The sequence below is a fragment of the Mizuhopecten yessoensis genome, unplaced genomic scaffold (genome assembly GCF_002113885.1).
Source record: "Mizuhopecten yessoensis strain PY_sf001 unplaced genomic scaffold, ASM211388v2 scaffold9833, whole genome shotgun sequence".
Taxonomy (NCBI): domain Eukaryota; kingdom Metazoa; phylum Mollusca; class Bivalvia; order Pectinida; family Pectinidae; genus Mizuhopecten; species Mizuhopecten yessoensis.
Genome location: NW_018408245.1, coordinates 243,492 through 270,680, shown reverse-complemented (window position 1 = coordinate 270,680; position 27,189 = coordinate 243,492). Strand labels below are relative to the sequence as shown.

At 38.9% G+C, this 27,189-nt stretch overlaps 1 protein-coding gene across 5 annotated transcripts in view; it reads left to right on the top strand.

The window, feature by feature from the left end:
- LOC110458811 (dipeptidase 1-like) overlaps positions 1-27,189 on the top strand; it is a 54,384-nt gene that overhangs the window by 13,447 nt on the left and 13,748 nt on the right. For all 5 annotated transcript variants that reach the window (XM_021510734.1, XM_021510730.1, XM_021510733.1 and 2 more), the window contains 4 exons: positions 5,254-5,401; positions 10,786-10,918; positions 12,831-12,981; positions 15,607-15,673. In XM_021510734.1, the coding sequence (XP_021366409.1) occupies positions 5,254-5,401; positions 10,786-10,918; positions 12,831-12,981; positions 15,607-15,673 (499 nt within the window). The remainder of the gene's footprint in view (positions 1-5,253; positions 5,402-10,785; positions 10,919-12,830; positions 12,982-15,606; positions 15,674-27,189) is intronic.

The following is a 27,189-nucleotide window of genomic DNA, read 5'->3' as shown; positions in this document are numbered from 1 at the left end:
ATAAACAACTAATTACGACATTGAACATATACAACTTATTACGACATTTTACATAAACAACTAATTACGACATTGAACATATACAACTAATAACGACATTTTACATAAACAACTAATTACGACATTTTACATAAACAACTAATTACGACATTTTATATAAACAACTAATTACGACATTTTTCATAAACAACTAATTACGACATTGAACATATACAACTTATTACGACATTTTACATAAACAACTAATTACGACATTGTACATACACAACTAATTACGATATTTTATATAAACAACTAATTACGACATTGTAAAGATGATCTAACCAAACTTGGGCCGATACACTTTATCTACAACTGCCTGTTGTTTACAAATATTGTCAAATAAGGCTTTGCAAGTGTTGCATACAAATATCTGTAACAATCAAGTATGATAGTGATAATCATAACTATCAACTTTCTATATATACAGTCAAGTATGATAGTGATAATCATAACTATCAACTTTCTATATATACAATCAAGTATGATAGTGATAATCATAACTATCAACTTTCTATATATACAATCAAGTATGATAGTGATAATCATAACTATCAACTTTCTATATATACAATCAAGTATGATAGTGATAATCATAACTATCAACTTTCTATATATACAATCAAGTATGATAGTGATAATCATAACTATCAACTTTCTATATATACAATCAAGTATGATAGTGATAATCATAACTATCAACTTTCTATATATACAATCAAGTATGATAGTGATAATCATAACTATCAACTTTCTATATATACAATCAAGTATGATAGTGATAATCATAACTATCAACTTTCTATATATACAATCAAGTATGATAGTGATAATCATAACTATCAACTTTCTATATATACAATCAAGTATGATAGTGATAATCATAACTATCAACTTTCTATATATACAATCAAGTATGATAGTGATAATCATAACTATCAACTTTCTATATATACAATCAAGTATGATAGTGATAATCATAACTATCAACTTTCTATATATACAATCAAGTATGATAGTGATAATCATAACTATCAACTTTCTATATATACAATCAAGTATGATAGTGATAATCATAACTATCAACTTTCTATATATACAATCAAGTATGATAGTGATAATCATAACTATCAACTTTCTATATATACAATCAAGTATGATAGTGATAATCATAACTATCAACTTTCTATATATACAATCAAGTATGATAGTGATAATCATAACTATCAACTTTCTATATATACAATCAAGTATGATAGTGATAATCATAACTATCAACTTTCTATATATACAATCAAGTATGATAGTGATAATCATAACTATCAACTTTCTATATATACAATCAAGTATGATAGTGATAATCATAACTATCAACTTTCTATATATACAATCAAGTATGATAGTGATAATCATAACTATCAACTTTCTATATATACAATCAAGTATGATAGTGATAATCATAACTATCAACTTTCTATATATACAATCAAGTATGATAGTGATAATCATAACTATCAACTTTCTATATATACAATCAAGTATGATAGTGATAATCATAACTATCAACTTTCTATATATACAATCAAGTATGATAGTGATAATCATAACTATCAACTTTCTATATATACAATCAAGTATGATAGTGATAATCATAACTATCAACTTTCTATATATACAATCAAGTATGATAGTGATAATCATAACTATCAACTTTCTATATATACAATCAAGTATGATAGTGATAATCATAACTATCAACTTTCTATATATACAATCAAGTATGATAGTGATAATCATAACTATCAACTTTCTATATATACAATCAAGTATGATAGTGATAATCATAACTATCAACTTTCTATATATACAATCAAGTATGATAGTGATAATCATAACTATCAACTTTCTATATATACAATCAAGTATGATAGTGATAATCATAACTATCAACTTTCTATATATACAATCAAGTATGATAGTGATAATCATAACTATCAACTTTCTATATATACAATCAAGTATGATAGTGATAATCATAACTATCAACTTTCTATATATACAATCAAGTATGATAGTGATAATCATAACTATCAACTTTCTATATATACAATCAAGTATGATAGTGATAATCATAACTATCAACTTTCTATATATACAATCAAGTATGATAGTGATAATCATAACTATCAACTTTCTATATATACAATCAAGTATGATAGTGATAATCATAACTATCAACTTTCTATATATACAATCAAGTATGATAGTGATAATCATAACTATCAACTTTCTATATATACAATCAAGTATGATAGTGATAATCATAACTATCAACTTTCTATATATACAATCAAGTATGATAGTGATAATCATAACTATCAACTTTCTATATATACAATCAAGTATGATAGTGATAATCATAACTATCAACTTTCTATATATACAATCAAGTATGATAGTGATAATCATAACTATCAACTTTCTATATATACAATCAAGTATGATAGTGATAATCATAACTATCAACTTTCTATATATACAATCAAGTATGATAGTGATAATCATAACTATCAACTTTCTATATATACAATCAAGTATGATAGTGATAATCATAACTATCAACTTTCTATATATACAATCAAGTATGATAGTGATAATCATAACTATCAACTTTCTATATATACAATCAAGTATGATAGTGATAATCATAACTATCAACTTTCTATATATACAATCAAGTATGATAGTGATAATCATAACTATCAACTTTCTATATATACAATCAAGTATGATAGTGATAATCATAACTATCAACTTTCTATATATACAATCAAGTATGATAGTGATAATCATAACTATCAACTTTCTATATATACAATCAAGTATGATAGTGATAATCATAACTATCAACTTTCTATATATACAATCAAGTATGATAGTGATAATCATAACTATCAACTTTCTATATATACAATCAAGTATGATAGTGATAATCATAACTATCAACTTTCTATATATACAATCAAGTATGATAGTGATAATCATAACTATCAACTTTCTATATATACAATCAAGTATGATAGTGATAATCATAACTATCAACTTTCTATATATACAATCAAGTATGATAGTGATAATCATAACTATCAACTTTCTATATATACAATCAAGTATGATAGTGATAATCATAACTATCAACTTTCTATATATACAATCAAGTATGATAGTGATAATCATAACTATCAACTTTCTATATATACAATCAAGTATGATAGTGATAATCATAACTATCAACTTTCTATATATACAATCAAGTATGATAGTGATAATCATAACTATCAACTTTCTATATATACAATCAAGTATGATAGTGATAATCATAACTATCAACTTTCTATATATACAATCAAGTATGATAGTGATAATCATAACTATCAACTTTCTATATATACAATCAAGTATGATAGTGATAATCATAACTATCAACTTTCTATATATACAATCAAGTATGATAGTGATAATCATAACTATCAACTTTCTATATATACAATCAAGTATGATAGTGATAATCATAACTATCAACTTTCTATATATACAATCAAGTACGATAGTGATAATCATAACTATCAACTTTCTATATATACAATCAAGTACGATAGTGATAATCATAACTATCAACTTTCTATATATACAATCAAGTACGATAGTGATAATCATAACTATCAACTTTCTATATATACAATCAAGTACGATAGTGATAATCATAACTATCAACTTTCTATATATACAATCAAGTACGATAGTGATAATCATAACTATCAACTTTCTATATATACAATCAAGTACGATAGTGATAATCATAACTATCAACTTTCTATATATACAATCAAGTACGATAGTGATAATCATAACTATCAACTTTCTATATATACAATCAAGTACGATAGTGATAATCATAACTATCAACTTTCTATATATACAATCAAGTACGATAGTGATAATCATAACTATCAACTTTCTATATATACAATCAAGTACGATAGTGATAATCATAACTATCAACTTTCTATATATACAATCAAGTACGATAGTGATAATCATAACTATCAACTTTCTATATATACAATCAAGTACGATAGTGATAATCATAACTATCAACTTTCTATATATACAATCAAGTACGATAGTGATAATCATAACTATCAGTTTTCTATATATACAATCAAGTACGATAGTGATAATCATAACTATCAACTTTCTATATATACAATCAAGTACGATAGTGATAATCATAACTATCAGTTTTCTATATATACAATCAAGTACGATAGTGATAATCATATCTATCAACTTTCTATATATACAATCAAGTACGATAGTGATAATCATAACTATCAGTTTTCTATATATACAATCAAGTATGATAGTGATAATCATAACTATCAACTTTCTATATATACAATCAAGTACGATAGTGATAATCATAACTATCAGTTTTCTATATATACAATCAAGTACGATAGTGATAATCACAACTATCAATTTTCAATATATACAATCAAGTATGGCTTAAAATCAAAACGAGGGAAAGCCAAAACGCCATGAAAACCGCAACATGATCTCAAAATCAATAAAACTAGGGCAAAATACGAACAATTGAAGATATTAACACAGATTGCAAAGATTGTCATACAGAAACGTGATACGCTAGAGTTCTCGTCTTTTTTTTTGGGGGGGGGGGGGGCGGGGGATAGAAAATATATATGTAGGGTTTGCCTGGTTATCACGTTAGCAAAATTCATTTTTACAAACAGGCTGTGTAGAAGTGGTTACGGACAAAGAACAAGTTATTTGATGTTTTGTCTGCAGACATATCTACATACCTAGCATGCAAACTGCTGAATGTGGACATCGGGGTCAACAAATACAGGCCTATTTTGGGTTTTCATTTTGGGTTTCAAAGCAGTTAGTTATTTTTTTGAATGATGGACCTGATCGATTTGGCCTTATCTGAAAGTGAATCCAATTCAGCATGCTTTCTATTGGCCCATATCTGACGTACTAACCCCAACTACGAAATATCTATAATTGTACAGTCGTGAAAAGCGAAGGTAAACTATAACTATAAACTATCTATAACTACAGTTTACAGTTTAGTATGGTTATGTGGTATCGCTACAATTTATTTTTTGAATATTGTGTCCTTTATTGCAGCCATAATGATCTGGCGTACCAATACTTCAGAAACGTGGACAATAGAGTCTATCGCGTCAACATGAGAGAGGATTTACGAAAAGTCTGGCCCAACGCATCAGTCCATACAGATATACCCAGGATACAGCGGGGGAGACTCGGGGCTCAGGTAACCACACACACACACACACACACACAAAACACACACACACACAAAACACACACACACACACACTGATAACCAGGATACAGCGGGGGAGACTCGGGGCTCAGGTAACCACACACACACACACACACACACAAAACACACACACACACAAAACACACACACACACACACTGATAACCAGGATACAGCGGGGGAGACTCGGGGCTCAGGTAACCACACACACACACACACACACACAAAACACACACACACACAAAACACACACACACACACACTGATAACCAGGATACAGCGGGGGAGACTCGGGGCTCAGGTAACCACACACACACACACACACACACAAAACACACACACACACAAAACACACACACACACACACTGATAACCAGGATACAGCGGGGGAGACTCGGGGCTCATGTAACCAAAACACTTCCTCCTACCAACACACACACACAGACACACACACACACAGAGACAGACAGACAGACACACACACACACTCACACACAGATACACACACATACAGATACACACACACACAGACACACACACACACACACAGACCTATAACAGACCTACTTAACCTTTTTGTTATTAGTTTTGAACGTAAAAATAACACATGTTTTATAAAGCAGTTTTGTATGTTTGAAATACAGTTTATTAATCAGTGTTGTACGTATAGACTCCATTTGTTTATTAATTAATGTTGTACGTATAGACTCCATTTGTTTATTGATTAGTGTTGTACGTATAGACTCAATTTGTTTATTAATTAGTGTTGTACTTTAGACTACACATGTTAATTTTTTAGTGTTGTACGTATAGACTTTACGTGTTTATTAATAAGTGTTGTACTATAGACAACACGTGTTTATCCATAATTGTTGTACGTATAGACTACACGTGTTTATTATTTAGTGTTGTACGTAAAAACTTCACATGTTTATTATTTAGTGTTGTACGTATAGACTACACTTGTGTATTAATCAGTGTTGTACAGAAGACTACACGTGTTTATTAATCAGTGTTGTACTATAGTGTTGTACGTGTAGACTACACATGTTAATCAGTGTTGTACGTGTAGACTACACGGGTTAATTAATTAGTGTTGTACGTATAGACTCAATTTGTTTATTAATTAGTGTTGTTCCTATAAGCTACACTTGTTTATTTATAAGTTTTGTACGTATAGACAACACGTGTTTATTTATTAGTGTTGTACGTTTAGACTACTCGTATTAATTAATCAGTGGTTTATTAATTAGTGTTGTACGTATAGACAACACATGTTTATTAATCAGTGTTGTACTAAAGACTACACGTGTTTATTAATTAGTTTATTAATCAGTGTTGGACTATAGACTACACGTGTTTATTAATCAGTGTTTTACGTGTATACTAACGTGTTTATTAATCATTGTTGTACTATAGACTACACGTGTTTATTAATAAGTGCTGTACGTGTAGACTACCCATGTTTTTTATTAGTGTTGTACGTATAGACTTCCCGTGTTTATTAATTAGTGTTGTACTTTAGACTACACATGTTAATTTTTTAGTGTTGTACGTATAGACTTTACGTGTTTATTAATAAGTGTTGTACTATAGACAACACGTGTTTATCCATAATTGTTGTACGTATAGACTACACGTGTGTATTAATCAGTGTTGTACTATAGTGTTGTACGTGTAGACTACACGTGTTTACAGTGTTGTGCTATAGACTACACGTGTTTATTAATAAGTGTTGTACTATAGACAACACGTGTTTATCCATAATTGTTGTACGTATAGACTACACGTGTTTATTATTTAGTGTTGTACGTATAGACAACACGTGTTTATTTATTAGTGTTGTACGTTTAGACTACACGTGTTTATTAATTTGTTGTACGTATAGACTCCATTTGTTTATTAATCAGTGTTGTACGTGCATACTAACGTGTTTATTAATTAGTGTTGTTCGTATAGACTCCATTTGTTTATTGATTAGTGTTGTACGTATAGACTCAATTTGTTTATTAATTAGTGTTGTTCCTATAAGCTACACTTGTTTATTTATAAGTTTTGTACGTATAGACAACACGTGTTTATTTATTAGTGTTGTACGTTTAGACTACTCGTATTAATTAATCAGTGGTTTATTAATTAGTGTTGTACGTATGACTCCATTTGTTTATTAATTAGTGTTATACGTATAGACTCCATTTGTTTATTAATTAATGTTGTACGTATAGACTCCATTTGTTTATTGATTAGTGTTGTACGTATAGACTACACTTGTGTATTAATCAGTGTTGTACAGAAGACTACACGTGTTTATTAATCAGTGTTTTACGTGTATACTAACGTGTTTATTAATCATTGTTGTACTATAGACTACACGTGTTTATTAATAAGTGTTGTACTATAGACAACACGTGTTTATCCATAATTGTTGTACGTATAGACTACACGTGTTTATTATTTAGTGTTGTACGTAAAAACTTCACATGTTTATTATTTAGTGTTGTACGTAAAAACTTCACATGTTTATTATTTAGTGTTGTACGTAAAAACTTCACATGTTTATTATTTAGTGTTGTACGTAAAAACTTCACATGTTTATTATTTAGTGTTGTACGTAAAAACTTCACATGTTTATTATTTAGTGTTGTACGTAAAAACTTCACATGTTTATTATTTAGTGTTGTACGTAAAAACTTCACATGTTTATTATTTAGTGTTGTACGTATAGACTACACGTGTTTATTAATAAGTGTTGTACGTGTAGACTCCATTTGTTTATTAATTAGTGTTGTTCGTATAGACTCCATTTGTTTATTAATTAATGTTGTACGTATAGACTCCATTTGTTTATTGATTAGTGTTGTACGTATAGACTACACTTGTGTATTAATCAGTGTTGTACAGAAGACTACACGTGTTTATTAATCAGTGTTGTACGTGCATACTAACGTGTTTATTAATTAGTGTTGTTCGTATAGACTCCATTTGTTTATTGATTAGTGTTGTACGTATAGACTACACGTGTGTATTAATCAGTGTTGTACTATAGATTACACGTGTTTATTAATTAATGTTGTACTATAGACTACACATGTTTATTAATTAGTGTTGTACGTACGTATAGACTCCATTTGTTTATTAATTAGTGTTATACGTATAGACTCCATTTGTTTATTGATTAGTGTTGTACGTATAGACTACACTTGTGTATTAATCAGTGTTGTACAGAAGACTACACGTGTTTATTAATCAGTGTTGTACTAAAGACTACACGTGTTTATTAATTAGTTTATTAATCAGTGTTGGACTATAGACTACACGTGTTTATTAATAAGTGCTGTACGTGTAGACTACCCATGTTTTTTATTAGTGTTGTACGTATAGACTTCACGTGTTTATTAATTAGTGTTGTACGTGTAGACTACACGGGTTAATTAATTAGTGTTGTACGTATAGAATACACGTGTTTATTAATTAGTGTTGTACGTGTAGACTACACATGTTAATCAGTGTTGTACGTGTAGACTACACCTGTTTATTAATTAGTGTTGTACGTTTAGTCTACACGTGTTTATTAATCAATGTTGTACGTATAGATTACAAGTGTGTATTAATCAGTGTTGTACAGAAGACTACACGTGTTTATTAATCAGTGTTGTACGCGTATACTAACGTGTTTATTAATTAGTGTTGTTCGTATAGACTCCATTTGTTTATTAATTAATGTTGTACGTATAGACTCCATTTGATCATTAATTAGTGTTGTACGTATAGACAACACGTGTTTATTTATTAGTGTTGTACGTTTAGACTACACGTGTTTATTAATCAGTGTTTTACGTGTATACTAACGTGTTTATTAATCATTGTTGTACTATAGACTACACGTGTTTATTAATTAGTGTTGTACTTGTAGACTACACGTGTTTATTAATCAGTGTTGTACGTGTATACTAACGTGTTTATTAATTAGTGTTGTACGTTTAGACTACACGTGTTTATTAATCAGTGTTGTACGTATAGATTACAAGTGTGTATTAATCAGTGTTGTACTATAGACTACACTTGTTTATTAATTAGTGTTGTACGTATAAACTACACGTGTTTATTTATAAGTGTTGTACGTATAGACAACACGTGTTTATTTATTAGTGTTATACGTATAGACTACACGTGTTTATTAATCAGTGTTGTACTATAGACTACACACGATTATTAATCAGTGTTGTACGTGTAGACTACACGTGTTTACAGTGTTGTGCTATAGACTACACGTGTTTATTAATTAGTGTTGTACGTATAGACAACACGTGTTTATTTATTAGTGTTATACGTATAGACTACACGTGTTTATTAATCAGTGTTGTACGTGTAGACTACACGTGTTTACAGTGTTGTGCTATAGACTACACGTGTTTATTAATTAGTGTTGTACGTATAGACTACAGATGTTTATTAATTAGTGTTGTACTTGTAGACTACACATGTTTATTTATCAGTGTTGTACGTGTATACTAACGTGTTTATTAATCATTGTTGTACTATAGACTACACGTGTTTATTAATTAGTGTTGTACGTATAGACTACACGTGTTTATTAATCAGTGTTGTACTAAAGACTACACGTGTTTATTAATTAGTGTTGTACGTATAGACTACACATGTTTATTAATTAGTGTTGTACTTGTAGACTACACATGTTTATTTATCAGTGTTGTACGTGTATACTAACGTGTTTATTAATTAGTGTTGTACGTTTAGACTACACGTATTAATTAATCAGTGTTGTACGTGTAGACTACACGGGTTAATTAATTAGTGTTGTACGTATAAACTACACGTGTTTATTTATAAGTGTTGTACGTGTAGACTACACATGTTTATTGATCAGTGTTGTACGTATAGACTACACGTGTTTATTAATTAGTGTTGTACTATAGACTACACGTGTTTATTGATCAGTGTTGTACGTATATATTACACGTGTTTATTTATTAGTGTTGTACGTGTAGACTACACGTGTTTATTAATTAGTGTTGTACGTATAGACTTCACGTGTTTATTTATTAGTGTTGTACTTATAGACTACACGTGTTTATTTATCAGTATTGTACGTGTAGACTACACATGTTAATTAATCAGTGTTGTACGTGTATACTACACGTGTTTATTAATTAGTGTTGTACTATAGACTGCACGTGTTTATTTATCAGTAGTGTACGTGTAGACTTCACGTGTTTATTGATCAGTGGTGTACGTATAGACTACCCATGTTTATTTATTAGTGTTGTACGTGTAGACTACACGTGTTTACAGTGTTGTACGTATAGGCTACACGTGTTTATTGATAAGGTTGTACACCTGTTCTGTTGACAGTTCTGGGCCTGCTATGTCAGCTGTAACACTCAGTATAAGGATGCTGTGCGTCGCTCGCTCGACCAACTTGATACCATTAAAAAGTTCACGAAGAAATACCCGGATGTGTTTGAGTTTGTCACTTCTGCTCAAGGTGAGTATGCTCCACACGTTGCTTTTGACTATGGGTGGGTGTATATTTGCATCATTTGGTGATTACGTCACAGATTCGTGTGTAGTAGGGTACACAAAATGACGGTTATTTCACTCTTGTCATTGTACGTAGAGCAATGTTTCAACTAAACTCAATGCTATACCGACGAAAAAAGTGTACATAGTATATAATGTAAAAGTGCAGAATTCTCTCTCATACAGGTGTACTATGACTCAGGCATGGCCTGGAGAGAGCGTTGATCGTACTGTACATTTGTTTGAAAACATTTAATTATTGAATCATAACATAATACATTTGAATACTTACTAAAATACATTATTATTTGTTTCAATAAAGATATTTTACTTTACAAAACTATACAGACAATGTTTGTCTTCTTTAAGTAATGGTTGATTTTGTTGATTAGATGAAACTAGATTCAATGTATTGTATAAGCAGATCTAGGATTGAAATTCCACAGTTTTAGTTGTAAACACTAAAAGTATGAAGGTAATATCACAAATTTTGATCAGATATCAACAGAAATGACCCCCAAATGGAAGAATTTAGAAGAACTGAATTTAAAATTGACGTTCTACATTTAATGCGGAAAAAAGACATAAATTATGTTTCTAACAACTTATTAATTGTACTACGAAATTATTTAGTCTAAGCAAGAGTAGTGATACTGGAAATTCCATAACTTGACCCTTTAAAACACCCTACGTTTCCCTTGGAAAGCTGTCGGGGACATTTCTGTGGCATCATGTGTTTCGGTGTACATACACCTCGTCAATGATCTGACCTCTTTTTATCCAATTAAAATCAAGCGACCTCGTAAGTGAACCTGCTTCGTACATACTCGGGTATTTCCGGTCTAGTTGGACGATCGAGTATCAATGTTTAGATGGAAAAGTTGTAGGTTGAGAAAGTTGTCAGTATCAACTTTTCTATTTCTTTCCGAAATTTAAGCTCTTTTAATCGACGAAAGTACTATTTGTCATCTAATCACATGCTTACGCACTCTTCGACGCCATTTGCTTGTGACATTCATGTAAGGTTTTTGATGACCATACCAACGCATTTCTCGATTCGATAGTAAAGTCAAGAAATCGTGGAAATAAACTCGCCCATTGTATTGAATATGGTCATTTTTTTTATTTTTTTTTTAAAACGTTGTTTCGAATTCATCATTTCCCTGCTACGTTACATGTCGCTCTTTCATTCGATTAGGCATGCTTACGGGCGCCATGAACCGGAACAGGTCACCGGAAGTACGAAAAGTTTCTAGGCTGTAGCTGTACGATTTAGGGATGGAATCAGTTTGGGTTGGGTCAGGTCTATTTAAACGAACACGTTACCGGTAAAAAGCTCCGCACGAGTGATACGGCACCCTTGAGCTTCGCTCTTATAGCTAAACCTTGTCAGAGCTGTCATGGCACGCCCCTTCCCGTAAAAGATTTTTTAAGGTAACAGACGACGTTAGTTTTCCAATGCCTCTACAAGAAGTCGAACTCGGAATCTTTGGTTTACTCGTCTTACGCTCTACCGAATAAGCAAAATGTATTTCCCTAGCCGAGTTGGTAGGAAGCGTCTAGTATTTTACCAGAGTGACATACTCCCGACCCAGTAAAAAACCTCTAAGGGTCATAGCAATTCTCTTGAAAGTATTGCTGAGTATTCTTGTCAATATTCCCATGTCCTTCCGTGGGCGCTGATGTCACAGAGGTCTATACGTGTCAATACCTCAGCTGGGAGTCGAACCCGGAACCTTGGAACTTCTGGTTTACTAGTTGTACACTCTACAGTACCGAATCAGCTTAAAGCCTTCTTTACATGCTGCTAACCTTTCTTCTTTTGGACAATATTCTGGACACCAAGGTAATGAGCATTAAGCATGTTATCACTTCAGGTATCCTCGATACGTTCTCCAAGGGGAAATTCTCGAGTCTGGTAGGCCTGGAGGGAGGCCATTCTATCGACAGCAGTCTCGCTAACCTGCGCATGTTCTATGACCTTGGGGTCAGATACATGACTGTTACTCACAGCTGCAATACTCCTTGGTAAGTAACATGTTGTTACATGACGGTGTAACATGTATCTGACATTATAACATGTATCTGGCATTATAACATATAACATGTATCAGACATTTTAACATGTATCTGACATTATAACATGTATCTGACATTATAACATATAACATGTATCTGACATTATAACATGTATCTGACACTATAACATGTATCTGACATTATAACATATAACATGTATCTGACATTATAACTTGTAACATGTATCTGACATTATAACATGTAGCTGACACTATAACATGTATCTGACACTATAACATATAACATGTATCTGACATTATAACATGTATCTGACACTATAACATGTATCTGACATTATGACATATAACATGTATCTGACATTATAACATGTATCTGACAATATAACATGTATCTGACATTATAACATGTATCTGACATTATAACATGTATCTGACATTATAACATGTATCTGACATTATAACATGTATCTGACATTATAACATGTATCTGACATTATAACATGTATCTGACATTATAACATGTATCTGACATTATAACATGTATCTGACATTATAACATGTATCTGACATTATAACATGTATCTGACATTATAACATGTATCTGACATTATAACATGTATCTGACATTATAACATGTATCTGACATTATAACATGTATCTGACATTATAACATGTATCTGACATTATAACATGTATCTGACATTATAACATGTATCTGACATTATAACATGTATCTGACATTATAACATATAACATGTATCTGACATTATAACATGTATCTGACACTATAACATGTATCTGACACTATAACATATAACATGTATCTGACATTATAACATGTATCTGACACTATAACATGTATCTGACATTATGACATATAACATGTATCTGACATTATAACATGTATCTGACAATATAACATGTATCTGACATTATAACATGTATCTGACATTATAACATGTATCTGACATTATAACATATAACATGTATCTGACATTATAACATGTATCTGACAATATAACATGTATCTGACATTATAACATGTATCTGACATTATAACATGTATCTGACATTATAACATATAACATGTATCTGACATTATAACATGTATCTGACAATATAACATGTATCTGACATTATAACATGTATCTGACATTATAACATGTATCTGACATTATAACATATAACATGTATCTGACATTATAACATGTATCTGACACTATAACATGTATCTGACATTATAACATATAACATGTATCTGACATTATAACATGTATCTGACATTATAACATGTATCTGACATTATAACATATAACATGTATCTGACATTATAACATGTATCTGACACTATAACATGTATCTGACACTATAACATATAACATGTATCTGACATTATAACATGTATCTGACACTATAACATGTATCTGACATTATGACATATAACATGTATCTGACATTATAACATGTATCTGACAATATAACATGTATCTGACATTATAACATGTATCTGACATTATAACATGTATCTGACATTATAACATGTATCTGACATTATAACATGTATCTGACATTATAACATGTATCTGACATTATAACATGTATCTGACATTATAACATGTATCTGACATTATAACATGTATCTGACATTATAACATGTATCTGACATTATAACATGTATCTGACATTATAACATGTATCTGACATTATAACATATAACATGTATCTGACATTATAACATGTATCTGACACTATAACATGTATCTGACATTATAACATATAACATGTATCTGACATTATAACATGTATCTGACACTATAACATGTATCTGACATTATGACATATAACATGTATCTGACATTATAACATGTATCTGACACTATAACATGTATCTGACATTATAACTTGTATCTGACATTGTAACATGTATCTGACATTATAACTTGTATCTGACATTGTAACATGTATCTGACATTATAACTTGTATCTTTAGCTAGAAATTGTACATGATTATTTGTAAATTATTGTTACCCGGGGCAACATTGTTACTAATAGCATAATGTTTTCATGGTCATTTCATAACTTTCGATTTTCCAAAGCTAAGAAAACCATTACTAATAGAAAAATCTGCACTTTAGGAAACTTTTATTAATCTCAGTATTGATCTCAAATGCAAAAACGTGTAACACGGGCTACTTTCATGTTTACCTATCATTACATATAATAACCCGTAATAACCAATTTATCTGTGTCTGCCGGATATCCGATCGAACTTCTTGGTTAAAGTGAAGCGGACGTAAAACTAATCAATCCATGTAAATGTAGTTGCCTGGTAACCTGTAGTAGCTTTGTTATTTGTAGTGAAATGGTTACCTATTAGTTACCGTAGCAACAATATAATCTGTGGATACCTGGTTACCTGTTGTAACTTTATTATTTGTGGTGAAACGGTTACCGATAATTACAGTACCAATATGTTTATCTGTGGTTACCTATAGACAATGACTATTTATAGAAGAACAGTGAACATAAAGCCAAACACGGTTTGTCATTCTTTCTCTCATGTCTTTTGATTTTGAAATCATCTTTAATTCAATTCTATTTGCATACACAACAGGGCCGATAACTGGACAGTTGACCGCGACAACAACCCCGAACACAACGGACTGACAGAGTTTGGCAAGGTAACTACTCGTAGCCACTCATACTGACCACAGAGTGAACGTTGACCCTTGGTTGAATGCTGGATCGTGAGTGAATACTCAGAATGCATCAAGTGTCACAGTGCAAGTGGTGGATATATTGCTTATGTAAATGGTGTCTTCCGTTTGTGAAATGTATCTTATAGGTGGTGTTTCCGTGGTTGAATAGTGTGCCCCTATAATAAATTTGTTCTGTTGTTGAAAAGTTTCTTGCGCGTTATTGGTGCATTGTGTATAACTGGTGGATTGTAGATAAATACTATTTTGGGTGAAAGTGTTACATGGTTGGGTGAAAGTGTTACATGGTTGGGTGAAAGTGTTACATGGTTGGGTGAAAGTGTTACATGGTTGGATGAAAGTGTAGCATGGTTGGGTGAAAGTGTTACATGGTTGGGTGAGAGTGTTACATGGTTGGGTGAGAGTGTTACATGGTTGGGTGAAAGTGTAACATGGTTGGGTGAAAGTGTTACATTGTTGGGTGAAAGTGTAACATGGTTGGGTGAAAGTGTAACATGGTTGGTAGAGTGTGTTACATGGTTGGATGAAAGTGTTACAGGGCTGGGAGAGTGTGTTTCATGGTTGGGTGAAAGTGTTACATGGTTGGGTGAAAGTGTTACATGGTTGGGTGAAAGTGTGACCTGGTTGAGAGAGAGTGTGTTACATGGTTGGCTGAAAGTGATACATGGTTGGGTGAAATTGTTTCATAGTTGGATGAAAGTGTTACATGGTTGGTAAAGTGTGTTACATGGTTGGGTGAAAGTGTGTCATGGCTGAGTGAAAGTGTTTCATAGTTTGATGAAAGTGTTACATGGTTCGTAGAGTGTGTTGCATAGTTGGGTGAAATGTAACATGGTTGGTAGAGTGTGCTACATGGTTCGGTAAAAGTGTTACATTGTTGGGTGAAAGTGTTTATGGTTGGTAGAGTGTGTTACATGGTTCGGTAAAAGTGTTACATTGTTGGGTGAAAGTGTTACATGGTTGGTAGAGTGAGTTACATGGTTCGGTAAAAGTGTTACATGGATGGGTGTAAGTGTAACATGGCTGGTAGAGTGTGTTACATGGTTGGGTGAAAATGTTACATGGTTGGTAGAGTGTGTTACATGGTTGGGTGAAAGTGTTACATGGTTGGATGAAAGTGTTACATGGTTGGATGAAAGGTGTTACATGGTTTGGTGAAAATGTTTAATAGTTGGATAAAAGTGTTACATGGTTCGTAGAGTGTGTTACATGGTTGGGTGAAATGAAACATGGTTGGTAGTGTGTGCTACATGGTTCGGTTAAAGTGTAACATTGTTGGGTGAAGGTGTTTTATGGTTGGTAGAATGTGTTACATGGTTCGGTAAAAGTGTTACATGGATGGGTGTAAGTGTAACATGGTTGGTAGAGTGTGTTACATGGTTGGGTGAAAATGTTACATGGTTGGTAGAGTGTGTTACATGGCTGGGTGAAAGTGTTACATGGTTGGTAGAGTGTGTCACATGGTTGGGTAACAGTGTAACATGGTTGGTAGAGTGTGTTTCATGGTTGGGTGAAAGTGTTACATGGTTGGTAGAGTGTGTTACATGGTTGGGTGAAAGTGTTACATGGTTGGGTGAAAGTGTTACATGGTTGGTAGAGTATGTTACATGGTTGGGTGAAAGTGTTACATGGTTGGTAGAGTGTGTTACATGGTTGGGTGAAAATGTTACATGGTTGGTAGAGTGTGTTTCATGGTTGGGTGAAAGTGTTACATGATTGGTAGAGTGTGTAACATGGTTGGGTGAAAGTGTTACATGGTTGGTAGAGTGTGTTACATGGTTGGGTGAAAGTGTTACATGGTTGTTGGAGTGAGTTACATGGTTGGGTGAAAATGTTACATGGTTGGAAGAGTGTGTTACATGGTTGTGTGAAAATGTTACATGGTTGGTAGAGTGTTTTACATGGTTGGGTGAAAGTATTACATGGTTGGTAGAGTGTCTTACATGGTTGGGTGAAAGTGTTACATGGTTGGTAGAGTGTGTTACATGGTTGGGTGAAGGTGTTTTATGGTTGGTAGAGTGTGTTACATGGCTGGGTGAAAGTGTTACATGGTTGGTAGAGTGTGTCACATGGTTGGTTGAAAGTGTTACATGGTTGGTAGAGTGAGTTACATGGTTGGGTGAAAGTGTTACATGGTTGGTAGAGTGTGTTACATGGCTGGGTGAAAGTGTTACATGGTTGGTAGAGTGTGTCACATGGTTGGTTGAAAGTGTTACATGGTTGGTAAAGTGAGTTACATGGTTGGGTGAAAGTGTTACAGGGTTAGTAGAGTGTGTTACATGGTTGGGTGAAAGTGTTACATGGTTGTTGGAGTGGGTTAGATGGTTGGGTGAAAATGTTACATGGTTGGAAGAGTGTGTTACATGCTTGGGTGAAAATGTTACATGGTTGGCAGAGTGTGTTACATGGTTGGGGGAAAGTGTTACATGGTTGGTAGAGTATGTTACATGGTTGGGTGAAAGTGTTGCATGGTTGGTAGAGTGTGTTACATGGCTGGGTGAAAATGTTACATGGTTGGTAGAGAGTGTTACATGGTTTGGTGAAAGGGTTACAGGGTTGGTAGAGTGTGTTACATGATTGGGTTGAAAGTGTAACATGGTTGGGTGAAAGTGTAACATGGTTGGGTGAAAGTGTAACATGGTTGGTAGAGTGTGTTACATGGTTGGGTGAAAGTGTTACATGGTTGGTAGAGTGTGTTACATGATTGGGTGAAAGTGTTACATGGTTGTTGGACTGAGTTACATGGTTGGGTGAAAATGTTACATGGTTGGAAGAGTGTGCTGTTTGTAGAGTGTGGTGTTTAAAGTGTTACATGGTTGGATGAAAGTGTTACATTGTTGGGTGAAAGTGTGACCTGGTTGAGAGCGAGTGTGTTACATGGTTGGTAGAGTGTGTTACATGGTTGGGTGAAAATGTTACATGGTTTGTAGAGTGTGTTACATGGTTGGGTGAAAGTGTGTTAATGGTTGGGTGACAGTGTAACATTGTTGGTAGAGTGTGTTACATGGTTGATAAAGTGTGTTAATGGTTGGTAGAGTGTGTTACATGGTTGGGTGAAAATGTAACATGGTTGGTAGAGTGTGTTACATGGTTGGGTGAGAGTGTTACATGGTTGGTAGAGTGTGTTACATGGTTGGGTGAAAGTGGTACATGGTTGGTAGAGTATGTTACATGGTTGGGTAACAGTGTTACATGGTTGGGTAACAATGTTACATGGTTGGTACAGTGTGTTACATGGTTGATAAAGTGTGTTAATGGTTGGGTGACAGTATAACATTGTTGGTAGAGTATGTTACATGGTTGGGTAACAGTGTTACATGGTTGGGTAACAGTGTAACATGGTTGGTAGAGTGCGCTACATGGTTGGGTGAAAAGGTTACATGGTTGGTAGAGCGCGTTACATGGTTGGGTGAGAGTGTTTCATGGTTGGTAGAGTGTGGTACATGGTTGGGTGAGAGGGTTACATGGTTGGTAGAGGGTGTTACATGGTTGGGTTAAAGTGTTACATGGTTGGATGAAAATGTTACATGGTTGGTAGAGTGTGTTACATGGTTGGGTGAAAATGTTACATGGTTGGTAAAGTGTGTTACATGGTTGGGTGAAAGTGTTACATGATTGGTAGAGTGTGTTACATGGTTTGGTGAAAGTGTTACAGGGTTGGTAGAGTGTGTTCCATGGTTGGGTAACAGTGTAACATGGTTGGTAGAGTGTGTTTCATGGTTGGGGGAAAGTGTTACATGGTTGGTAGAGTGTGTTACATGGTTGGGTGAAAGTGTTACATGGTTGGTAGAGTGTGTTACATGGTTGGATGAAAGTGTTGCATGGTTGGGTGAAAGTGTTACATGGTTTGGTGAAAGTGTTACAGGGTTGGTAGAGTGTGTTACATGGTTAGGTGAACATGTTACATGGTTGGTAGAGTGTGTAACATGGTTGGGTGAAAGTGTTACATGGTTGGGAGAGTGTGTTACGTGGTTGGATGAAAGTGTTGCATGGTTGGGTGAAAGTGTTACAAGGTTTGGTGAAAGTGTTACAGGGTTGGTAGAGTGTGTTCCATGGTTGGGTAACAGTGTAACATGGTTGGTAGAGTGTGTTTCATCGTTGGGTGAAAGTGTTACATGGTTGGTAGAGTGTGTTACATGGTTGGGTGAAGTGTTACAGGGTTGGTAGAGTGTGTTACATGGTTGGGTGAACATGTTACATGGTTGGTAGAGTGTGTTACATGGTTGGGTGAAAGTGTACATGGTTGGTAGAGTGTGTTTCATGGTTGGGTGAAAGTGTTACAGGGTTGGTAGAGTGTGTTACATGGTTGGGTGAAAGCGTTACATGGTTGGTAGAGTATGTTACATGGTTGGGTGAAAGCGTTACAGGGTTGGTAGAGTATGTTACATGGCTGGGTGAAAGTGTTACATGGTTGGTAGAGTGTGTTACATGGTTGGGTGAAAATGTTACATGGTTGGTAGAGTGTGTTACATGGTTGGGTGAAAGTGTTGCATGGTTGGGTGAAAGTGTTACATGGTTGGGTGAAAGTGGTACATGGTTCATTGAAAGTGTTACATGGTTGAGTGAAAGTGTTACATGGCTGGGTGAAAAAGTTGCATGGTTGGTAGAGTGTGTTACATGGTTGGGTGAAAGTGTTATATGGCTGGGTGAAAATGTTTCATAGTTGGATGAAAGTGTTACATTGTTGGGTGAAAGTGTTTTATGGTTGGTAGAGTGTGTTACATGGTTCGGTAAAAGTGTTACATGGATGGTTGTAAGTGTAACATGGTTGGTAGAGTGTGTTACATGGTTGGGTGAAAGTGTTGCATGGTTGGGTGAAAGTGTTACATGGTTGGGTGAAAGTGGTACATGGTTGAATGAAAGTGTTACATGGTTGAGTGAAAGTGTTACATGGCTGGGTGAAAATGTTTCATAGTTGGATGAAAGCGTTACATGGTTGGGTGAAAATGGTACATGGCTGAGTAAAAGTGTTACATGGTTGGGTGAAAGTGTTACAGTTTGGTAGAGTGTTACACGTTTGGGTGAAAGTATTATATGTTTGGTAGAAATTGTAACATGGTTGGTAGAGGGTGTTACATGGTTGGGTGAAAGTTTTGCACGGTTGGGTGAACGTGTTACATGGTTGGGTGAAAGTGGTACATGGTTGAATGAAAGTGTTACATTGTTTGGTGAAAGAGTTTTATACTTTGGTGAGTGCTACATGGTTGATTGATGTGGGTTTTTTCGTTAATATGTATAAGGATAAAAACTGAATAAAGAAGAAAATTTATAACTTTTTAATTTAAGTCTTAGGTAAACTGAGCTGTCATAGTATGTGTTAATATGAAATACGCCTTCAATGTTTACTCATGAGAAAACAGACTGATAATAATACGTGCGACAGATTCTACGGTATTGGTTTACTTTAATGATATACAAATGACGTCATCACTTTTTAATATTAATAATTAAAACATATAAAGTGCGCTACGTTTATGATAATTATTTTTATAGCACACCATTGTGTAACACTCATGTATGCTGTGAAATGTTTGCGTTCGTTTCTTTCTGTCGGTTTTCGTTGTAAATCATACATTTTTAAAAACAGTCAGTTTAATTGTCCAGCCGTACTTCATTTTATCGATATCTCCATTTTTAATAGAACATTAATAACTTTCCAAATGTTTTTGTGAAATGCTTTTTGATCGTTAGATATTTGTTGTGTAATTACGTGTAATTAATTTATCAGAAATAAATTACTTCTGGGGTAGCCTTGAAATAACAATATCAAACTGTATATTACCTTTCGTTCCTATATCGTGATGGTTGCGTGAATGTCCTCCGGGTGTTTCATTTCTCACACAAAACGGAGTGTACTTCTTATCTTGTTCTATACAAGTCTCTCTTAAGGTAAGGAGTATCAATGCATTTGTAAGAATAGTAAAGGAGAGTTACACTCCGAGATTTTGTTTTGCTTAGAGTAACTCCCATTGTTAAGGTTTCCATATGCATTTCTGGTTCCTTTCCGTCTGGTTCCTACCCGTCTGGTTCCTCACCGTCTGATTCCACCCCGTCTGGTTCCTCTACCGTCTGGTTCCTCCCCGTTTGCTTCCACCCCGTCTGGTTCTTCCCCGTCTGGTTCCTACCCGTCTGATTCCTCCCCGGCTGGGTCCTTCCCCGTCTGATTCCTCCCCGTCTGGTTCTTCCCCGCCTGGTTCCTCCCCGTCTGGTTCCTCCTCGTCTGGTTCCTCTACCGTCTGGTTCCTCCCCGTTTGCTTCCCCCCCGTCTGGTTCTTCCCCGTCTGGTTCCTCCCCGTCTGGTTCCTCCCGCGTCTGATTCCTCCTCGTCTGGTTTCTCCCCCGTCTGGTTCCTCCCCATTTGCTTCCCCCCCGTCTGGTTTTTCCCCGTCTGGTTCCTACCCGTCTGATTCCTCCCCGTCTGGGTCCTTCCCCGTCTGATTCCTCCCCGTCTGGTTCTTCCCCGTCTGGTTCCTACCCGTCTGATTCCTCCCCGGCTGGGTCCTTCCCCGTCTGATTCCTCCCCGTCTGGTTCTTCCCCCTCTGATTCCTCCCCGTCTTGTTCCTCCCCCGTCTGGTTTCTCCCCGTCTGGGTCCTCCCCCGTCTGATTCCTCCCCGTCTGGTTCTTCCCCGTCTGATTCCTCCCCGTTTGGTTCCTCCCCGTCTGGTTCCTCCCCGTCTGGGTCCTTCCCCGTCTGATTCCTCCCCGTCTGGTTCTTCCCCGTCTGATTCCTCCCCGTTTGGTTCCTCCCCGTCTGGTTCCTCCCCGTCTGGTTCCTCCACCGTCTGGTTCCTTTCCGTCTGGTTCCTCCCCGTCTGGTTTCTCCCCCGTCTGGGTCCTCCCCCGTCTGGTTCATCCCCGTCTGATTCCTCCCCGTCTTGTTCCTCCCCTGTCTGGTTTCTCCCCGTCTGGGTCCTCCCCCGTCTGATTCCTCCCCGTCTGGTTCTTCCCCGTCTGATTCCTCCCCGTCTGGTTCCTCCTCGTCTGGGTCCTCTACCGTCTGGTTCCTACCCGTCTGGTTCCTGTACCGTCTGGTTCCTCCTCGTCTGGTTCTTACCCGTCTTGTCTGGTTTCTCCCCAGTCTGGTTCCTCCCCATTTGCTTCCACCCCGTCTGGTTCCTCCCCGTCTGATTCCTCCCCGTCTTGTTCCTCCCCCGTCTGGTCCCCCCCCGTCTAGTTTCCCCCCGTCTGGTTCCTTTCCGTCTGGTTCCTCCCTCGTCTGGTTCTTCCCCGTCTGGTTCCTCCCCATTTGCTTCCACCCTGTCTGGTTTTTCCCCGTCTGGTTCCTACCCGTCTGGTTCTTCCCCGTCTGATTCCTCCTCGTCTGGTTTCTCCCCCGTCTGGTTCCTCCTCGTCTGGTTCTTCCCCGTCTGGTTCCTCCCCGTCTAGTTGCTCCTCGTCTGGTTCCTCTCCCGTCTGGTTCCTACCCGTCTGGTTCCTCCCCGTCTGATTCCTCCCCGTCTGGTTCTACCCCTCTTGGTTCCTCCCCGTCTAGTTGCTCCTCGTCTGGTTCCTCTCCCGTCTGGTTCCTACCCGTCTGGTTCCTGTACCGTCTGGTTTCTCCCCCGTCTGGTTCCTCCTCGTCTGGTTCTTACCCGTCTGGTTCCTCCCCGTTTGCTTCCTCCTCGTCTGGGTCCTCCCCCGTCTGGTCCTCCTCGTCTGGTTCCTACCCGTCTGGTTCCTCCCCGTTTGCTTCTACCCCGTCTGGTTCCTCCCCGTCTGGTTCCTTCTACCCCGTCTGTTTCTTCCCCGTCTGGTTCCTTCCCGTCTGATTCCTCCCCGTCTGGTTCTTCCCCGTCTGGTTCCTACCCCTCTGGTTCCTCCCCCGTCTGATTCCTTCCCGTCTGGTTCCTCCCCGTCTGGTTCCTTTCCGTCTGGTTCCTCCCCGTCTGGTTCCTTCCCGTCTGGTTCCTCCCCGTCTGGTTTCTCCCCCGTCTGGTTCCTCCATCGTCGGGTTTCTTTCCGTCTGGTTCCTACCCGTCTGGTTTCTCCCCCGTCTGGTTCCTCCCCCGTCTGGTTCCTCCCCCGTCTGGTTCTTCCCCCGTCTGGTTTCTCCCCCGTCTGGGTCCTCCCCCGTCTGGTTCATCCCCGTCTGATTCCTCCCCGTCTGTTCCTCCCCGTCTGGTTCCTCCACCGTCTGGATTCTTTCATCTGGTTCCTACCCGTCTGGTTTCTCCCCCGTCTGGTTCCTCCCCCGCCTGGTTCCTCCCCCGTCTGGTTCCTCCCCCGTCTGGCTTCTCCCCCGTCTGGTTCCTCCCCCGTCTGGGTTCTCCCCCGTCTGGTTCCTCCCCCGTCTGGGTTCTCCCCCGTCTGGTTCCTCCCCCGTCTGGTTTCTCCCCCGTCTGGTTCCTCCACCGTCTGGTTCTTTCCCTGTCTGGTTTCTCCTCCGTCTTGTTCCTCCCCCGTCTGGTTCCTCCCCCGTCTGGTTTCTCCCCCGTCTGGTTCCTCCCCCGTCTGGTTCCTCCTCGTCTGGTTCCTACCCGTCTGGTTCCTACCCGTCTGGTTCCTTTCCGTCTGGTTCTTCCCCGTCTGGTTCCTACCCGTCTTATTCCTCCCCGTCTGGTTCTTCTCCGTCTTGTTCCTCCCCGTCTGGTTCTTCCCCGTCTGGTTCCTCCCCGTCTGGTTTCTCCCCCGTCTGGTTCCTCCCCCGTCTGGTTCCTCCTCGTCTGGTTCCTACCCGTCTGGTTCCTCCCCGTCTGGTTCCTCCACCGTCTGGTTCCTTTCCGTCAGGTTCCTACCCGTCTGGTTTCTCCCCCGTCTGGGTACTCCCACGTCTGGTTCATCCCCGTCTGATTCCTCCCCGTCTGGTTCCTCCACGTCTGGTTCCTCCATCGTCTGGTTCCTTTCCGTCTGGTTCCTACCCGTCTGGTTTCTCCCCCGTCTGGTTCCTCCTCGTCTGGTTCTTACCCGTCTGGTTCCTCCCCGTTTGCTTCTACCCCTGTCTGTTTCTTCCCCGTCTGGTTCCTACCCGTCTGATTCCTTCCCGTCTGGTTCCTCCCCGTCTGGTTCCTTTCCGTCTGGTTCCTCCCCGTCTGGTTCTTCTCCGTCTTGTTCCTCCCCATCTGGTTCTTCCCCGTCTGGTTCCTCCCCGTCTGATTCCTCCCCGTCTGGTTCCTTCCCGTCTGTTTCCTCACCGTCTAGTTCTTCCCAGTCTGGTTCCTCCCCGTCTGGTTCCTCCACCGTCTGGTTCCTTTCCGTCTGGTTCCTACCCGTCTGGTTTCTCCCCCGTCTGGGTCCTCCCCCGTCTGGTTCATCCCCGTCTGATTCCTCCCTGTCTGGTTCCTCCCCGTCTGGTTCTTCCACCGTCTGGATTCTTTCCGTCTGGTTCCTACCCGTCTGGTTTCTCCCCCGTCTGGGACCTCCCCCGTCTGGTTCATCCCCGTCTGGTTCCTCCCCGTCTGGTTCCTACCCGTCTTGTTTCTCCCCCGTCTGGTTCCTCCCCTGTCTGGTTTCTCCCCCGTCTGGTTCCTCCTCGTCTGGTTCTTACCCGTCTGGTTCCTCCCCGTTTGCTTCCTCCTCGTCTGGGTCCTCCCCCGTCTGGTCCTCCTCGTCTGGTTCCTACCCGTCTGGTTCCTCCACCGTCTGGTTCCTTTCCGTCTGGTTCCTACCCGTCTGGTTCCTCCACCGTCTGGTTCCTTTTCGTCTGGTTCCTACCCGTCTGGTTTCTCCCCTGTCTGGGACCTCCCCCGTCTGGTTCCTCCCCGTCTGATTCCTCCCCGTCTGGTTTCTCCCCCATCTGGTTCCTCCTCGTCTGATTCCTCCCCGTCTGATTCCTCCCCGTCTGGTTTCTCCCCCATCTGGTTCCTCCTCGTCTGATTCCTCCCCGTCTGATTCCTCCCCGTCTGGTTTCTCCCCCATCTGGTTCCTCCTCGTCTGATTCCTCCCCGTCTGATTCCTCCCCGTCTGGTTTCTCCCCCATCTGGTTCCTCCTCGTCTGATTCCTCCCCGTCTGATTCCTCCCCGTCTGGTTTCTCCCCCATCTGGTTCCTCCTCGTCTGATTCCTCCCCGTCTGATTCCTCCCCGTCTGGTTTCTCCCCCATCTGGTTCCTCCTCGTCTGATTCCTCCCCGTCTGATTCCTCCCCGTCTGGTTCCTCCACCGTCTGGTTCCTTTTCGTCTGGTTCCTACCCGTCTGGTTTCTCCCCGGTCTGGGACCTCCCCCGTCTGGTTCATCCCCGTCTGGTTCCTCCCCGTCTGGTTCTTCCCCCGTCTGGATTCTTTCCGTCTGGTTCCTACCCGTCTGGTTTCTCCCCCGTCTGGTTCCTCCCGCGTCTGGTTCTGGTCCTCCCCCGTCTGGTCCTCCTCGTCTGGTTCCTACCCGTCTGGTTCCTCCACCGTCTGGTTCCTTTCCGTCTGGTTCCTACCCGTCTGGTTTTTCCCCCGTCTGGGTCCTCCCCCGTCTGGTTCATCCCCGTCTGATTCCTCCCCGTCTGGTTCCTACCCGTCTTGTTTCTCCCCCGTCTGGTTCCTCCCCCGTCTGGTTCCTCCCCGTCTGGTTCCTACCCGTCTGGTTCCTACCCGTCTGGTTCCTTTCCGTCTGGTTCTTCCCCGTCTGGTTCCTACCCGTCTTATTCCTCCCCGTCTGGTTCTTCTCCGTCTTGTTCCTCCCCGTCTGGTTCTTCCCCGTCTGGTTCCTCCCCGTCTGATTCCTCCCCGTCTGTTTCCTTCCCGTCTGGTTCCTCACCGTCTGGTTCCTCCACCGTCTGGTTCCTTTCCGTCAGGTTCCTACCCGTCTGGTTTCTCCCCCGTCTGGGTACTCCCACGTCTGGTTCATCCCCGTCTGATTCCTCCCCGTCTGGTTCCTCCACGTCTGGTTCCTCCATCGTCTGGTTCCTTTCCGTCTGGTTCCTACCCGTCTGGTTTCTCCCCCGTCTGGTTCCTCCTCGTCTGGTTCTTACCCGTCTGGTTCCTCCCCGTTTGCTTCCTCCTCGTCTGGGTCCTCCCCCGTCTGGTCCTCCTCGTCTGGTTCCTACCCGTCTGGTTCCTCCCCGTTTGCTTCTACCCCTGTCTGTTTCTTCCCCGTCTGGTTCCTACCCGTCTGATTCCTTCCCGTCTGGTTCCTCCCCGTCTGGTTCCTTTCCGTCTGGTTCCTCCCCGTCTGGTTCTTCTCCGTCTTGTTCCTCCCCATCTGGTTCTTCCCCGTCTGGTTCCTCCCCGTCTGATTCCTCCCCGTCTGGTTCCTTCCCGTCTGGTTCCTCACCGTCTAGTTCTTCCCCGTCTGGTTCCTCCCCGTCTGGTTCCTCCACCGTCTGGTTCCTTTCCGTCTGGTTCCTACCCGTCTGGTTCCTCCACCGTCTGGTTCCTTTCCGTCTGGTTCCTCCCCCGTCTGGTTTCTCCCCCGTCTGGTTCTTCCCCCGTCTGGTTTCTCCCCCGTCTGGTTCCTCCATCGTCGGGTTCCTTTCCGTCTGGTTCCTACCCGTCTGGTTTCTCCCCCGTCTGGTTCCTCCACCGTCTGGTTCTTCCCCTGTCTGGTTTCTCCCC